Below are 17,684 nucleotides of genomic sequence, written 5' to 3'. Positions count from 1 at the left end.
TAACAGGCGAATAAGGACAGAGCTACATTCCCACGGAGAGCCCTCCCATCTCCCCGGGATTTTGCAATGTCAGAGGCACGTTTTGTTAACGCTGCCTACAGTCCGCTGATGGCAGAACTAGGTCTGCTCCCCATTTTCACTTTTAGAACTGATGACTCGTGCTTTTTTTTTTTTATGATGGTACAGGAAAATAAAAACTATGGTGAACAAACAGATGTACAAGTTGCCCTCCACAATTTGGACCAGGAGGCCCTGACTTGCTTGCTTCGTCTCCAAGATACTGCACGGAAGCATCTCGTCCTGATCATATAATCAGGAGCTCGTTTTATCAGATGTTTTTCCTCTAATACAGACTTTGAAAAACAACAGGAGATTTCATTTTCTATTCTATTGATTCACATCTTCACTTATTTATTTATTGTTTATTCACATATTTATATATTCCATTGATATTTACAGAAAAGACGCACTGGCCTTCTCAATGAGAATCTTAAGGGAATATAGTTTGAGAACCTAAAATAGAGCAACCTAACAGATCTGCCCAAAGGCAAGAAGGAACCTGTTACAGGCAAAAAAGCTATGTTACCAAGAGAAAACCCCGAAATTTCAGTGGTTCTCAAGGTCTGAAAATCTTAGGGCTAGAATTTACAGTAGGCACCAGAATTCATGTCCTTGAACTTGGCACCTTTGAGAAAATCCCTAATCAGTGAAAATCTTAAGGAAATCCAGGACCTCTGGTTAAGAAACAGTATTCCGATGACCCCATCCTAACAGAGCAAGTAACATGTGAAAAGGTAGAGGCTGCTTTTCTAACTTTTATCTTCGTAGAAAACTGTAACCAGTCCAGAAACACTGCCTACTTAAAACTTCTCAACAGCAAACAATTCACCTACTTGATGTGGACCAAACCCTTAGGCAGCACAGCCATAGGGAGATACTTCATTTCCCATACCCATGGCCGTGACTGCCCTGGTCTAGAATGACGATGCTAAACCTAACACATGTATGTGTTTGAGTAAATGTACATGCACACACGTGTGTACACACACGTGTTAGATACATGGGTGTGCACATACACACATGTGTACACATGTGTGTTACATGGGTGAGTGCACACATGTGCATGAGCATGCATCATGTACGTGTACACGTTACACACGAGTGCATTGTGCGCATGTGTGTAATTACACGTGTCACCGGTGTGAATGTGCACTGTGCCCGTGTGCACATGCTACACTTAAGGCTGCACAGTGCCCACGTGCACATGTGTATGCACACGTTTTGCATGAGCGAGCATTGTGCACATGTGTGCATGTGACACAGACAAGCACCTGTGCATGCATACGCATAGATTTATCTTATATATAAAGTAGTTTAAACAAAAACACTTGTAAGCACAGCTTACCTACTTGTTGCTGAAACACTCGTCATACTCTACACACATTTATCATGGAGAAAACAAGAACAAGTGGGCATTTTTCCAAAAAAAAAAAAAAAACAAAAAACCAGAGGTATAAAGAAAATTCATAAGTGGAGAAATTCTTTGCTCTACAAGGTAGGTGGTGAGGAGAATACAGGGCATCTCCCTAGGGCTCAGGAAGCGCTCTCCGCTCATATCTTAACTACTTAAGGGAAGAGGCAGCAAGGTTAGGGACCCAAGGTGGGGACGGGCAGGGCACAGCGGGCTGGCAGGGACACCAGCGGGCGCTGTGAAGGCAGTTGGGGCTGGGAGAGCTAGAGATGGCCCAGTCCCTGGGGATCAAGAGCCCCTCATCTGGGGCGTTAACACAGAGCTCCTTTTCAGAGGACTGGCCTCTTTTCTTCTTTTCCCCTGCGCCCAATAAACGATCTGTGTTTTCAAAGCAGGGGACCAGAAGCAGTAAGAATTAGGAAGGAGGAGCCCCCGCCCCATAAGAAATGACTGGGGAAAACACTCCCCTTGCTTCCACACTGGGCTGTCTTCACTGGGTTTTCCTCCCAAACACCCCGGACAGCCGAGGGCAAGAATCCGAGGGATGCTTTTCCATCTCTGCGCTCCGACGGTCCCGGTGGAGTTCAGAGTCTCAGGACCTGAGTGCACAGCTCCTCGTGGAGTCACAAGCCTTCGGGTGACAGCTGACCACTGCTGCCTGGCCTGGCTTCTCCGGACACACCCTTCACCTGGAAGACTGTCTCCTTGCGGCCACCACCATAGGCCTGACTCAACTCACCACTCAGTAAGGACACTCTCGATGGCCTTAGCCGTCTTGGCTTACATCAAAAAAAAATCCCCTTTCCATTCCGTCCTGCTCAGATCCTGGGTGATGACAGGAATATCCTGTTGCATTTTTCAGCGTCCCAAGAAGGCTTAGCTGCCATCATTTAAAGAATGAAATGGGGGTGGCAATAAGCAGATGCAAACTTGTATTAAATGACAACAGTGTGCACTGTAAAAGGGGTAGTGTTATTTCACCTTGCACTCAACACTCACTTCAAAGTCCACGGAAAGATTTCATGGGGGTGAAAAATAAGAAAAAGCTTTCAAGTAAAACACACAACAGTTTTGTAGGTTCCCTAAATCCCTACAGTTAGAACTGCCACCATCTTGTCGCTGTTGTGGCCTAGGGTTAACACACAAGGATATTTACAATACAAAAGAATGAGAATTATAAGAAAAATCCATGAACAGTTCCCAAAACAAATGGCCAATGCTAACCCCACCCCACCCACCCCCCGCAAGGTAAAGCCAGGTCCCTCGTGTGCACTTTTGGTGACTTAAATAACTTCGGCACCCACACAGGGATCTTCTGAGGCCTGATGTGAATCACCAGCCCTGCTTGTAATCATCTGAGACCATCTCTCCCCTCTGTAGCTCAGAGGAGAACCTGACAGTGGACACAAGTCTAGTATTATGTGATAACTTCCTTTGTGAAATAATGTGTCATTAAGATTCTAATTAGAAGTCACAAAATCCCTGCTGTCATAAACACATCAGGATGGTGCATCTCGGCTGTGCCTGTTGTACTTAAGCTGCAGGGCCACCTCTCGTAAAACTTTCACTGCTAAATCATCTAACTAAAAATGTGCCAATTCTTCGATCAAACATCTCTACTCCCAGGCAAGTTTATTCTCAAGAAACAATCAGATAAGCATACCATGATCTAGGTATAAGAACACTGGTGTGCTGTTTTCTAGAAAAGCAAACAACTAGAAACAACCTAAAATGGTCATATAAATGATGATATATGTCAGGAGGACTCAGACACCTAGGACTCCTACCTTGGGCTGTAGACTCCAGAGTGTGCCTGCCTATCACAAAGACCATTTAAAAAAAGGGGGCGGGGCAGTATCTCAAAGAATGAATCATGGACTTTGGTGGAAAATGTTATTTTCAGGGGTGCCTGGGTAGCTCAGTTGGTTAAGCATCTGCCTTCAGCTTAGGTCATGTTCCCAGGGTCCTAGGATCAAGCCCTGCATCGGGATCCCTGCTCACTAGGGAGCCTGTTTCTCCCTCTCCTTCTGCCTCTCCCCCAGCTTGTGCATGCTCTCAAAAAACTAAAACCTTACCAAACAAACAAACAAACAAACACCCTGAAATTTCAAGAAAATATGTAATACAAGTTAAGGAAATAAAAACATTTGTACGGGGGCGCCTGAGTAGCTGTTGTTATGCATCTGCCTTCTGCTCAGATCCTGACCACAGGGTCCTGGGATGTAGCCCTGCGTGGGGCTCTCTGCTCAGCAGGAAGCCTGCTTCTCCCTCTCCTGCTCCTGCTCCCCTGTTTGTGTTCCCTCTCTCGCTGTCTCTCTATCAAATAAATAAATCTTTAAAAAAAAAAAAAACTGTAAGACTAGGAAGGAAAAGACACACACACACACACATTCTCCCCAAACATGTTTTTCTACAGATTATTTTGTGGCCAAGATGCATTAAAGTATAGTTTCATTTGAAAACAGATTTTTAATGAATTGTTTTCTTTAAAACGTACACAGCATTGAAAAGTTTTAGGAATGGGCGCCTGGGTGGTTCAGTGGGTTAAAGCCTCTGCCTTCGGCTCAGGTCATGATCCCAGGGTCCTGGGATGGAGCCCCACATCCGGCTCTCTGCTCAGCAGGGAGTCTGCTTCCTCCTCTCTCTCTGCCTGCCTCTCTGCCTCCTGTGATCTCTGTATGTCAAATAAATGAATAAAATCTTAAAAAAAAAAAAAAGTTTTAGGAACAACACTGAAAATTCACAGTATTAATATGATTTATATAATTAACTTAAAATATTTAGTTCTTTCTGCAGCAATCAATGATCACATGCAACCTTTTTCTTTAAATATTGCTATATGAGTGACATAAAGGGGATTAAGAGTATACTTATCTTGATGAGCAGTGAGTAATGTATAGTTGGTGAATCATTAAACTGTATACCTGAAATTAATAGCACTATGTTAATTATACTTTATTTTAAATAAAGAAAAATATTACTATATGGATTCTTGTTGATAATGCCAGTAACTACAGTCTTGCCTTATGGAGCAGGCCTTCTCCAAACTGAAGTTCATTAAAAATCAAAGAACCACTAGGACCTAAGAAAGGTCTTTTATGTTGGTGTCATGGCCCATAAAACATAAATTGTGAAAATCTTGGCGATAACCATATAATTTAGTGATTTTGCTGAAATATGGGCAAGAGAAATGGATTTATGGAAAATATATTATGGACTATATGTCTATTACTCATGCAAACATCACTGGCCTATCAAACGAATGGCCAGACATGTGCAACTATAATTATCTTCATTTACCTTTGATATTCTGCTGACTTTCAGCAATAAAAACCATAGCCTTACACAAATGTTTTTGACTGTGTCCTAATGAAGGTCTATGTGTCAAGGTAGGCAAAGTCATTTTATGTACCAGTCTATAAGCTTGATTTATAACTTTTTTAAATAATTAGATATGTGATATGGGGGCTACATGTGTAGTCTTGCCCCTGACCTTGAAAAACGACACACGCAAGTTTCTTGACAGTTAAAGCTTTTAGCAATCAACTTTTAAGAGGAAAATAGTATAGGTGCGCTTTTCTAGAAACATATATACAGAGGTATGGAAAGACCAAAACATTAAAAGTAGGACCCAGGCAGTTTTTGTCTCTTGCTTCTGGCATTTTCTAAATTTAGTACGTATTCTTTGCAGGATTAAGGAATGAAGAAATGGACTTAAGAATGACGTGGCAAATAGTACATTACTTTGACATAGGTCTGTAACGACATAGTAAATTTATGTTTAACAAAAGTTTTTTAAAGCACAATTTAAATATCTAAGAAGACAGTGAAACCAAAGATGAATGGTCGCTGCACACGTGAGCATGTGGGCTATGGATAAACTTCTTTTAAATTTAAACACAGTAAAAGTAGACCTCACAAACATAGGCTTTTGGAGATAAGACCATCTCTCTCCATAACATATACCACTGTCAACGGGTACTGCTCATATGTTACTAATGGACCAGAAAAAAGAAGAGAGACATTTAAAACAATTATGGAATCATTTTCAGACCTTACGTTGGGTAACAGGCCAAGTAAAAAAGCTAATATTTTACAGTAACATCCTCTAAATCTTTTATCTTCACCTCTAAATGTCCAACAAGTGGTAAAGATAAGCCAACCCCAAAGTGCAAAAATTGAACCTCGCCTACCTTTTCTTTGCTAGTAACTCATTAAAAAAACAATTCCGCATGTAAAATGTTTTTATACTGAGACGATTTTTTAAAAATATATATTTTTTTAAATTGTATTTATTTATTTAATCGACAGATAGAGACCCGAGAGAGGGAACACAAGCAAATGGGAGTGGGTGGGGGGTGGGGGAAGCAGGCTCCCCACGGAGCAGAGAGTCTGATGCGGGGCTCAATCCCAGGACCCAAGGATCACGACCTGAGCCAAAGGCAGATGTTTAACGACTGAGCCACCTAGGCACCCCACACTTGGACGATTTTAATCCTGAAGAACAGATACTGAAGCTTGGGTGAAGGTAGAGTTATTAAATTTACAACACCCAGGTGTCCCCCACTTGCTCAGGCTGAATTTCAACAGAGAGCCCTAACACCCCCCCCCCATAACTGGCAGAGTCAGGTATAGGATGTCACATGACAGGAGACGCTAGATTTAAACTGGGGACTCAAGTTTCATACTCCAGACCCGGTGGTCACATTTTCTGAAAAGCTCTCGGCCAGGCAGCAAGATGTTTTAATTAAGGAATGCTGTTTGAGAAATGTTCAGCTCTGCTGTGTGTGATCACGCCCCAAGCACCAAGCTGCTAGCAAGTAAAACACAACCAACGAGGAGAAACCCTGTGAGGACACCAGAATCTTGAACTGAGAGCGAACATTCCATCAGAAAACCTCAAAGAGAAACCCTACAATAAGAGAGAGCCAGAACTGGGGAGACGAAGGAGTCCTAATGAAACTCAAAAAGCGAGTCTTCTAAGTATCTTCTTACACAAACCTTCCTACCATCGTCATGAGGTCGGGCCGGCAGCTTTAGCAACCACATTGCACAAGGAAACAGCACGTGGGTCTTTCTAAAGTAAAAAGCAAACCAGATAAAATGAATGGCAGGATGGACATTTTCCCACCAGGTTTCAATGCTTCCGGAGTGTGTGTGTTTCCCCAAGCTCTCAGGTAGTTTAACGCAAAGATCATTTATGAACTACCTACTGTATACAGCACTTCAAAGAGCCCAGAAGCAATGATAAAAGCGTAAGGCAAATGACATCAACAGGACAGACAAGAATGGCAGTGAGGAGATCAGAGAACCTGGGGACACAAGTGTGTGTTCAAATCCTGATGATCACTTTCTAACTGCGGGGCACTGGGCTACTTACTTAACCGCTCCGTGTCTCACTTTCTTTACTCATGGGGACTTAATCCAAGGAGCTACTGGATCCAAGTATTCAGGAACAAGCCTGGCACACAGAGCTCTCCGTAAACTTTAGTAATATTAATTATTGACCTCAAAGAATTATAAAATGCTCTACAATCAAGGAAAAAACATTAAAAGCATCGCCCCTCCCACCATAAAAAGATCTGTACTTAAGCGGAAAATAAAGGCTATAGAAGGAGAAGGTCCCTTCCTTAAGGACCTCTCTGTGCAAATCAGGTGATAAAACTTATAAATGGGATAGTCAACCTCTTGAGGCCCGTTTATTCATTTGAGAAGGGGGAAAAAGAAAAAGATATGTAAAGCTCTGGCTAACCAGGGTAAATTCCTAACAAGACCAGGACAGAAAGAGGAGGAGCCAAGTTCAGAGGGAAGAAAGAGAGGCAGGGGTCACTGTAAACTAGACCCGTTAGGGATGGTTTCAAGAAAGGACCTAGCCAGGCAGGACATCCGATCAGCGGAGAGGACGGGCGCACAAAAGCATGGAGTAGGACCAGTAAGAGATCCTCGGGAGCAGAACTCACATGGGAAAAAAGAATAAAGAGTTGCAAGATCAGAGGGCCTGGAAAATCGGACGAAGGAATGTGAGCTTGATTTTATTAGCAATACAGACATGCTGCAGACAGAACTCTGGAAAGGGAAAATGTGCCAGAAGTAAACAGGTTGAAAGGGAGAAAATAAATACAATCTAGGAAAAGAAATGATACTGGGGAACAGCTCGAAGGCCAAGGTTTCTCTTCACCACTGAATACTGGAATTACATTCACCATCAAGAGCCACTCACTTTTACCTAGTTACTATAACTAAGCTCCACGTGTCAAGTAAATCTCATCTCAAATTCTAATAATCATGCAAGGCTGATATGATTATGCCCACAGAAATAAAGCCCAGGAAAGTCAGAAAAGCCAAGATCCCGCAGGGGAGAGGGGTATAGCCAGGTTTCCAAAAGCCACATCTTTTCTACTTTTAAGGATGAGACCCTTTTCACTCCAACTAGGGGCATTCAGGCACGGGGAAGAACTGTCAAGCTTAACATAGAGGTCACTGGTTGCTCATTCTTGAATATTCCCTGCAGAGAACATGAAAATGTTATGTAGTAGTTACTCTGAATGCAAAATTTTGAAACCCATTAATAAGGTATCCCTAACATACACTTAATCACAATGAGCACGGAGATTGCTGAATTATACTGTGCACCTGGAACTAATAACACATGTTAATTATACTTCAATACAAAATAAACTTTAAAAAGGTACCCTATTTCCTACCAATTTTAACAGAAGAGTACATTGAAGGCTCAGGTCCTTAAAGGTGACCCCGCTCAAAGCCAGCAGCGCTGGAGAAGCAAACACTGCTCTCTCCTCCCTCCGCGCTGGTCTATGCCCGATTTGAGAGGGGAGAACAGCAGGCCACATGATCTGGGGAGAGCAGCTCTTCCCTGCCAGGCCAGGGGGGATCAGGGCTCCCTGCTGGCAACAAGTGTCCTGCTTGCAGCTGCTCCAGGGGGCTCTGCTGTCCCCAAACCGGCAGGGGCCTAAAAATGAATATTTGACAATAGAAATTTGTAGAGAGTGTGCAGAAAAGCCAAGGCACCGTAACTCCACTGTGAGAACAGAAGATACCAGCAAACGGTCTGATTCTACTTCATAGTGGTCAAAGGGGTCACCTTCAGGAACTGGTGGAACAAGGAAGTCCTTGAGAGATGATGTGGGGAGGCGGGAAGGAGCATCCCAAAATAAGTCTTATTTCTTTTTTTAATCAAGACAATGAATAAGATATAAAACAAAACGAAAGTACTATGAAAAGGGGAGGAAAAAGAGGTTCCAGAACTCCTTCCAGCTTAAAAAGATATTTGAACAGCTCCAGGTTAACCACCAAAACCAAGACACCTTGGCAAATTAAGTGGAAACAAGGCAGGGGATTCCACCTAACATCTGGAGGGTGAACCAGGTCGTAAGAAATAGGTGCAGCTGAAATGTTTTCGGGAGCAATTTAAATCTTAAGACGGTAATAACCTGCTTTCTATATTTGTATTTGGGTTCATACTGGTGTACGTTTTACATATTCTGAAAAATCAAAGCATTCATGTAAGTTCCATTAATAATCCTCAAAAGATCTTTTGTTTGAACAGCCAGTAGGCCACACCTAGTCCTAAAATAGAAAACAGAAAAGTCAAGCTCATTTATGTGTTCAACTGGTGCTTACTGGCCCCTCTAGGACCCTCGGTGCTGTACTTGGCCCCAGGGACATGGAAACAGCATCCACTTCAAAATAACAACAACATGTTTGCAAAATAGTCTTGCCACTTGGTCGAGCCTTTCTGTCTGCTTTAAGAAGAAAAAAAAAAAATTGCTGCTGGTTATAGATATACCTCAACTTCATTTCTGCCTACAGTAAATTTAACAACTTACTTCCAAAGGCTAAAAAAACAAGTGTTCCCAGAAGCGTGCACACAATTTAATTGAGAGAAGCCATAAAAATGTAAGGTCATGAAGGAAGTGCAACTCTGTTGGGGAGGTGTGGGGCGCTCAGCTTCTCCAATCCCGGGGGACGTCTGGAAGTTAGTAGCCATCAGCGGATGGCACAAGCCTCCCACGCATCTTAGTGGTCAGCAGGAAAAGGCCTGATGCTATTTAAAGCAGGCAAGTGCAGGCAAGAGTCTCTGCTTACAACACATACAAGAATTAATTCCACGAGGCAACACTCCATGAGCTAGCTCAGGGGTTCTCAACTGGGAGTGATTTTGCTCCCCGTGGCTCATTTGGCAACGTCCCCAGACATTCTGGTTGTCATAGCTTGGGGGCGCTACTTGCACCTGGTGGGCAGAGGCCGGGGATGGCAAAGGACAGCCTCCCGACAACAAAGAATTAAGTGACCCAAAATGTCAATGGCACCCCGTTTGAGAAACCCTGGTCCAGCCCTAAACAGCAGCTGCTAGTCACAAGAAGTCCCCATTCTGTTATTATCTGGCCATACGCACATAAAGATAAGACATGCAACATCTTGTTTATTTCTTTCAGTTGCTAGTGTTAGCTTCAAGCTGTTGTCCAACAAGCAGCAAGTCATTATGCCTAAATCACAACGACAAAAAAGTTAGCAAAGACGCCAGTTACCAGGACACTACTGCTGAGTCCCTACAGTTTGGCTGTCCTTGGAAGCATATCACTGCCACACTTACTGTCTCTATTCTAAGGACATCCCATGATCTTCTTACTGGATAATTTATCCAAATTTAACAAAAGGATGGTCTGTTGCAAGACACTAACAGAGAGACAGGATCTGGGTTAAGAGATTGTCTCCAATTAACACAGCACAATGTTGCCTCTCTGGCCTTGATGGCCTCCCACTCAAAAGTGATTACAATCAGGGATGGAACTTTGAAGGTTGATTAGAAATATTCTAATACAAATACTACACAAGATTAAAAGCGTAACTTTAAATAAATGCAAATTTCCCAAAAGTACTCAAGTCACCAACAACAGCGAAAAAAGGCTCTGGATTCTGTAATAAGCTCCCCAAGGTTAGACAAATGACTTCAAGTCTTTAGGTTAAGATTCATCATCCAGGAAATGAAGGGGGTGTAGATGATCGCCAAAGCCCAACTTCAATGTTATATACGAATCTCTGAAATAATATACAACAACCAGGTCTCCTTACACCGAACAAAATACGGTAAAAGGAAAAAGTATGTCAAGGCAAGGAAGGAGGTGAGAGCAGGTTACAGCTGACGCACGTTATCCTGCAGTTCCCCCCCACTTGCACTAGGGGGCAGAGTTCTCCCCAAGGGGAGGCCACAACACTCCCCCCCCCACCCCACACTGAGGTCCACAGACAGGCTTCAAGGGGAGTGAAACCCCAACAAACCGAACACAAATCCTGTAGCTCAAGAGCTTTCCCAAAGGAACCATAAGACAAAAACAAAACCAAAAAAAGTTATGAATTAGTGTCGTGCAGGCAGAGCCTAGGTTTTCTCACAGAAGAAGGCAATTAAACACAGCCCATTGGCCCCTCATAGTTGGTTAACCTGCAACTCCTGAAAAAGTTCTGGTGCTTTCTTCCAGTCATGAAAACAAAAGTCTATAGGTTTAAAAAAAACAAACAAACAAACAACCTATAGTCTTAACCATAGATTTCCTTAAAAGTAAAAATATGAATTAATGGATGACTCATTCCTTTCCACCCTTCCTCTCACAGCAAATGTGGGTATCACATAGGAGATACAACTTGAAAAAAGTGGACATTGCTATGACCAAGAATATATCACTTTGGCCATTAAAAACAGTTGTCTGAGAATACAGTAAGTAAGCAGCCAGTAGGCTGAATGACTTCAAAAATTATATCCAGTTAAGTCTGATAAAGCAAGTTGACGAACAGAGGCAAACCCTAACCAATGTAATTTGCTGAAGATTCCAAAACGGTCCTGGATTCACAAAACATCCCCTGGCTTTCAATGAAAGTCACATCAGGCTCCCTTAAGTCAACTAAGTTTACTCTGAGCCACTTCAAACCTCAAACTTAAACAGAATCTATTAAATAAACACAACCAAGAAAGGAGAAGACGCCAAGAAACCACTGTAACTCTCGATCCCAGGGAGGAGGGGGAAAAAGTTTCTCAAGTCAAGGGTTTTCACGTAACCGTGGTGTCCCCTCCTCCCTCAATGACCCTGTACGGGGCATCAGTTTAATCGTTAAAAATAATCATGGTTTGCCCTAAACGACTTTCTTTAAATTCGAATTCAAAATCCGGCCAGGACCGTCAGCACAGGTACAGGATCTTTTGGTCTCTCCCTCTGGAATGATCTCAAACCCCGAACGAGTACATCTCGGTGAGAACTGCAACCCGGACTCCAAAGGTCCCGCGGGCAGAGAACACAGTGAATGATTAAACCCTCCCCTGCCTCCTCGCACTTCTTAGCCGTCTCCTCTGGAAGGGTTTGCGCCCCTCTCACAGGAAGCCGGCACGTTTTGCAAAGGAAATTCCAGACCAGAACTTTCTTGGAGAAAGGCACGTCCCCGTTGAACATGTTACTGGGCTTCCCGCACCCAGGCAGTCGGGCCCCGGCGCCCGGCGCCTCACCTCGCGCGCGGCGCCGCGGGGACACCCGCGAGCCAGCCACCCACGCGGAAGGAGGCTCACCTTCGCTACGTCCCGGAGCGCGGGACCCAACAAAACCTGCCCCGGCTTACTCATCCGGAGACTCCCGGGTGGTGTGTGTGGGGCGGGGGGGGGGGGGAATTTCAGGCGACTCCCGCAAAGTTTCGCCCTCCCGGGCTTTGGGCAGGGTCCCCGGCGAGCGCGCGGCGCGGTGGGCAGATCCCTCCCGGGGCGCCGGGGCCAGGTCCCGGCAGGGTGGCCGGCGCGAGCGCACTCACCTCGGGGAAGAAGTTGTCCATTGTTCCAGGGCGCTCCCCGACTTGCCCGAGTCCCGCGTCCGGCTCGCGGAAGTCAGCCCAGCAGACGGTCCGGGGAAACCATGCGTGTCACGGCGCGACTCCCAGGAACCCGAGCCCGCGGGGCTCCCCCGCTGCCATTGCCTTACCCCCTTCTCGTCTTTCGCACCTTTTGTTTGCCCAAACCCAAGTCTCTAACTCATCCGTCCCAACTGCAGCCTTTGTCTCCCTGCCTCCAAGTTCCTTACTTCTGGGCGCAGCGCTCGCGAGCGGAGAACAGCTGGTGACACATTCTTCCCCCGGGCTGGGGGAGGGCGGCGGGGGTCTTGGGAGCGCGCCCCCTCCCTCTGCGCGCCTGCCGGAGGCGCTCGCCGCGACAAGGGGACAGCGGCCACAAAGCGAGCCCGGAGTGGCTCTCCCCGCGCGAGCGCCGCCGCGGTGAGGCTTCGGGCGCCTGGGCTCTGCCGGCTCACCGCGGCTCCGAGACTCGCAGACAGGAGCGCTCGCCCCGCCCACAGGAGCGCTCGCCCCGCCCACGCGCCCCGTCCCGCCCCGCCCCGCCAAGCGCTGAGCCCCGCCCACTCATCCGGCCCTCCCATCTCGGCCGCCTCGCCCCTCCCCTCCAGGAGCCCAGCCCAAAGCCAACCCCGCCCCGCGCTTCCGCAGGGCCGGCCCCGCCCACTCCGCCTGGGGCAAACGCGGCCTGGGTTGCGGGAGGGGAAGGCGAGGCTGGGGCTGCACCTCCTCCGGTCCCCGCCTCCCCACCCAGGAGTGGGCGGGGGAGTAGACTCTACCCTCTGGTGATTGAGACCAAATAGTCACCGGGGAGGAGGGGTTGGGGGATTCTTTTGTGCCTTTGATCTTCAGCGGCCTCTGGAACAGGCTCAACACGGATCTCATTAATGCAGATCGGCAGATGAGCGACCCCGGGGAAGGAAGCGCGGTCGGCCGAGCTGCCCCGGCTGTTGGGCCAGATCAAAGCGGGGAACCGAGGCTCCTCAGAATTTCTGGAAGCTGCCTTCCCGTGTTGAGTTTCCCTCTTGCAGTCAGGTTAAAAGACGTTTTCCTAGCAGCGGGAGAATGCAATTTCGCGTAACCTGGAAGAGGACGAGGCCAATTGCGCCGTAAAAAATGTAACCCTTTTCCTAGTTCTAAAGGAAGCAGGCAAAGGCGAGTGAGATGGATGAAGGATCAGCCCCACCTGATACTGTTTCCTCTAGGGCAGGTCCTCCAACTTGAACGTGCGCAGGAATCGCCGGGGAATCTTGTTAAAATGCAGACTGGAATTCAGTGGGGACGTTTCCAACAAACTTCCAGGTGCCCTCAAAGGGTGGCACGAGGCCCTGTGCTGGCCTGCAAATTGGAGCCTGTCTGTAACAGGCGGAAAACCTGCGAGCAAAGGTCCAGGAACTTTCGTAGCAGTTTAAAAAAATGCCACAACAACCAAGCGAATGATCGGTGGCCTCTTTGAACCGAGTATAAACCAGTTTTGGTGTTGTCCGACTCGGTAGTGAGTCATCCCTGGCACAGCAGGGTTCTACTATTGGTATCGGGCAAATTGGAAACAAAAACGACTGGTTCTTCACCACACCACGAGTGGTGTGAGAAGCTCTCTCCGGGGGATTCGCCAACTGCTACTCATCCTTAAAGCTTAAATCAGAAAGTCACATCTTCCAGGGGAAGCCTTCCCCCAAACGCCAGGCCACTCATCCAGCTTCCAGCCCCACCTAACCACCTGGTGTGCCTTATTCCCAACGCTGTTGAGGAAACTCTATGTTTTAAGGGGCTTTTTATTGGTGTCCTGTCGCTCTTTGGTTGGGAGACAGGAAGCTCCTCAACAGGGGGAAACTGAGCCTTAAAATGTGTATCCCCCGCCTGCCTTGCAGAATGAGTGGATGAAGCATCCTTTTTAAGTCCTTCTGGGAAAATCCAAGTGTGTTTGAAACCTGAACCTCAGAGCAGTGCTCTTGCATAATTGTCCTGAGCACCCCCCCCCCGCCCCCTTGCCTTTGGAAAGAGTCAAAGTATAAATGAGTGTTCATGTGCCCTGGTTCACAGGTGGACATACTGAAGCCCTTAAAGCTTGTGTCCCCGGTGGCAAAGAAAATGAAGATGGAGCCAGGACCCAGGCACCAGCCAAAGTGCTTAGTCAAATGAGCGAAGCTGCCACCTGTGCTCAGATGAGGGGGGGGAGGGAGCAAAAACAATTACAGTCATTACGGTGTTAATCTGTACAGAACATCTCTCAGGAGAAATTACCAGGCCGCTTGTTCAGGCGAGGAGGGTGCAGGTGTGGCTTGGTTCCCAGCAACCACCCAGTCAGTAATGTACTGTATGTCCTTGGCCGTGTCATTTCAAAGTCACTTTCCAATACTGTCTCATCAATCATCACGAATGGACTACGCTAATACAACATGTGAATAATAGAGGAGACTGGGGAGAGGGGGACAGTGAGGGGATGCTTCCCCTTCGATCCTTCTATAATCCTAAAACTGCTCAAAAACAAAGTCTATGAATTTTTTAGTCACTTCCCTGTTGATTAAGAAGATTAGTTAATAATTACCCCCCACCTTGACTCATGTAAAGAATTGTGAGCCAGGTCCAATACATAAAAGTTGAATTTTGCTGAATTATATTTCTTGAAAAAGTTTACACCACCTTATCAAAATCTCCTGAAACAGTTGTTTAAAAAAAGAAAAACGCCAAAAAATACGACTCAGTCTGTGGGGGGTGGGCTGGGTGCCTAAATACATCGACATTTTAGTAAGCACCCAAGTAGGCAATTCTGAATTTAAGAATCACTGCTTTCCGTTGTCAGAATTCATCAGATTTTCTGTATAAACACACATTCTCCAAAAGGTGCAGAGATGAACTATAGCAGTAAGACTTTGCTGAACAACCAAGTGCCTGTTATTTTAAGTGTCCCGGATAGGACTAACTTTATAGTTAGTCTAGGTTTATCTATCTATAGATAGATCTAACCTTCAAGTCTTTGTGGTGGAATCCTTTGTTTCAAAGGATAATCTTCAGTTTACAAGGGCTTAGACAAAGTTGGACAGAGAAGGGAAGCATTTTAAATCAATAGATTTCTAAGACTATCTAACCTGTTACCATTTTTAAAAAGTTATGTGCTTCCTTTCAAGAAGCTGCCTTACTCATTGGGCAAAGCCCTTTGGGCTAAAATGGATAAACTCCGCCCTCTAAGAAGTGACAGGCAGAGGCTCAACGGAATGTTAATGCCAGAATGGGCACATTTCTCAGAAGCCAAGTTCCTTCTCAATTATCCTTATTTCTGGAAGACTCCATGCTAACTTTCATTTTCAAAATAAAACACCAAAACAAAAACAAAAACAAAACCCAAAAAACCCACCTCAGATTACGTTCTCTTATTTAGCTGCAGAAATTACCCCACAATAGACAACTCCAATACAGATGGGAGCATGTCTCCGCTCTAAGGGAGCATTATGTAGGTGTCTGTGTGAGTGAGATAATATAATCTTCTTCTGTTTTTGTTTTCCCCTGTGTGTTTGTTTGTTTTTAGTTGAAGTGTGTTGTCTTAAGCTCCTTTGTGATTTCAAATGGAGTCCTTTTTGTAGTTGTTCTGTTGCTGATATCACTTCCTAATCCGGTTGTGTCTTCATGTGTAGAATCTTTACCATCACTTCTGTTTTTATAAAAAAACTCACCTCTAATTGCTCCAGTCAGAGTAATGGTTTAATTACTAGGTATGGAAAGGGAAAGTTCAGGAAGGTTCTTTCACACAAATTACAAGTTGAGAACTGACACAACTCTAAAATCCTGTTTTTCGTGCTTCACTAACCAGTGGTGGTCCTTTCGGTTGACTTGTGGTCTTGGGTGTTTAAAAATTCAAATGTGTTCCCTTTTGAACAAAAAAAAAACCCGAAGGGCATTTTTAAAATGCTCTTTAAACTTTTAGACAAGAGTTTTGTTGGCTTGTTTACTTCCGATAACTTGCGATTCAAAAATCCTGAAGGGAATTTTTTTTTTCCTCATATGAAATGGAAAATGATTGTGCAAGATTTCTGTAGAAAGAATAAAATCTGCGGTGAAAATATGTGAAATGTTTTCCATTGTGATAGAATTGAACAAGTACAGAAGAATAAACAGAAATAAAGCACAAGGGATAAGACACTCGAAAAACTGAGCTGCTGGCAGTCATTTTTTCCCTAAACACCACGAACAAGGGCTAAGCTATAACTGACCTCCTCAGAAGCAGGACAGTCCCCGGACAGCCGATTCTAACTAGATCCCATCTCTTGGTATCTTCCTGCTCCCTCTCTTTCATTGTTTCAGAGGGACGTGCAGGCTGACTTTGCAGAGCTGCTCCTGTCCCCTGCTCTGTTAATCACATGCTTGCCACTTCCTAACCTCGTGCCCTCACGAACTCCCCCTACTTGCACTTTTCCCCGTTCCTGTGAATTGAGCCAGTAAATGTGACTGTGTCTATCCTCCTTGAAAACGGGCCATCTCTTCAGACCCCTACCTTGTCACATTCTCTGCTTCGTCTCCAAGCCATCAGCGCTGCAGCCCATATGATCAGATGTATGTGCCTGCAATTCCACGCTCTCAAAGATCACCGTGACCTTGACATAATCAAATTCGACAGCTTGTTCTCAAACGTCACCCCCCCACCCCAACACAGCCCCTCCTCTGGAATTCTTCCACTTTTCGGCTTTGGGGCCAGCTTCCTGAGTGTGTGGTCTGTAGAGTGAGGCGCCCAGGACCCTCGGCTCAGAAGGGGGCCCCAGGCTTGATTTAATTCTCTGCTGTGTTGTCTAAAAATCCTTAATGACTTTTGTTTTTCTCTTTTTCTGTGGGCCCTGAAAATTCCGCCGCGCTTAGCCCGTCCCACCTAGCTTTGATAACACTGCCTTTGTCCAATTTCCCCAACTCATTGGCCTCTTTCTCTGCCCCTTTGGCAGGCACATTTTCTCCAATCACCGCCCCCCCTCCCCATCCCGAAATATGGTCCATCCTAGGCACATGTCCCTTCCTCCTGCTTACATCGTCACCCTGCACCCATCTTCGGTGACAGCCTCTTCAGAAATGCGTCTGTGCCTCATGCTCAGAGAAGTCCCAGCCACGTATGTCCACACACCTGTCGCCTGCTTGCTGGCAGGTGCTCCTCCTCCTTCCTGCGCCCAAACCAAACCTTCCTCACTCTCCTCCTGCCCTTCCTTCCACCGACCTGCCTCTCTTTATTCAGGGAATCCAGAATCCAGTGGCCTCTGTCACTCAGAGCTGCCCCCCATCTTCCTGAGGACGATCTCGGTCGGCTGAGGGTGAGAATTCACGTTGTCAACCCCTCTCACCCCGTGCACAGTCTTCAAGCGTCTTTGGCCCCACACAGGTGACTGCAGTTCTG

At 45.8% G+C, this 17,684-nt stretch overlaps 1 protein-coding gene across 1 annotated transcript in view; it reads right to left on the bottom strand.

Annotated features, from left to right (window-relative positions):
- Positions 1-12,774, bottom strand: part of LOC308343375 (unconventional myosin-X-like) — a gene marked incomplete at its 3' end in the record, with an annotated part of 119,648 nt that extends 106,874 nt beyond the window's left edge. Inside the window, exon 1 of the mRNA XM_080804376.1 lies at positions 12,281-12,774. Coding sequence (XP_080660502.1) covers positions 12,281-12,301 — 21 coding nt within the window. The 5' untranslated portion in view covers positions 12,302-12,774. The remainder of the gene's footprint in view (positions 1-12,280) is intronic.
- Between the last annotated feature and the right edge of the window lie 4,910 nt (positions 12,775-17,684).

Source organism: Martes martes (assembly GCF_963455335.1).
Source record: "Martes martes genome assembly, chromosome: 5".
NCBI classification, from domain to species: domain Eukaryota; kingdom Metazoa; phylum Chordata; class Mammalia; order Carnivora; family Mustelidae; genus Martes; species Martes martes.
The sequence above is the reverse complement of the archived record's forward strand: the minus strand, read 5'-3'. Positions and strand labels throughout refer to the sequence as shown.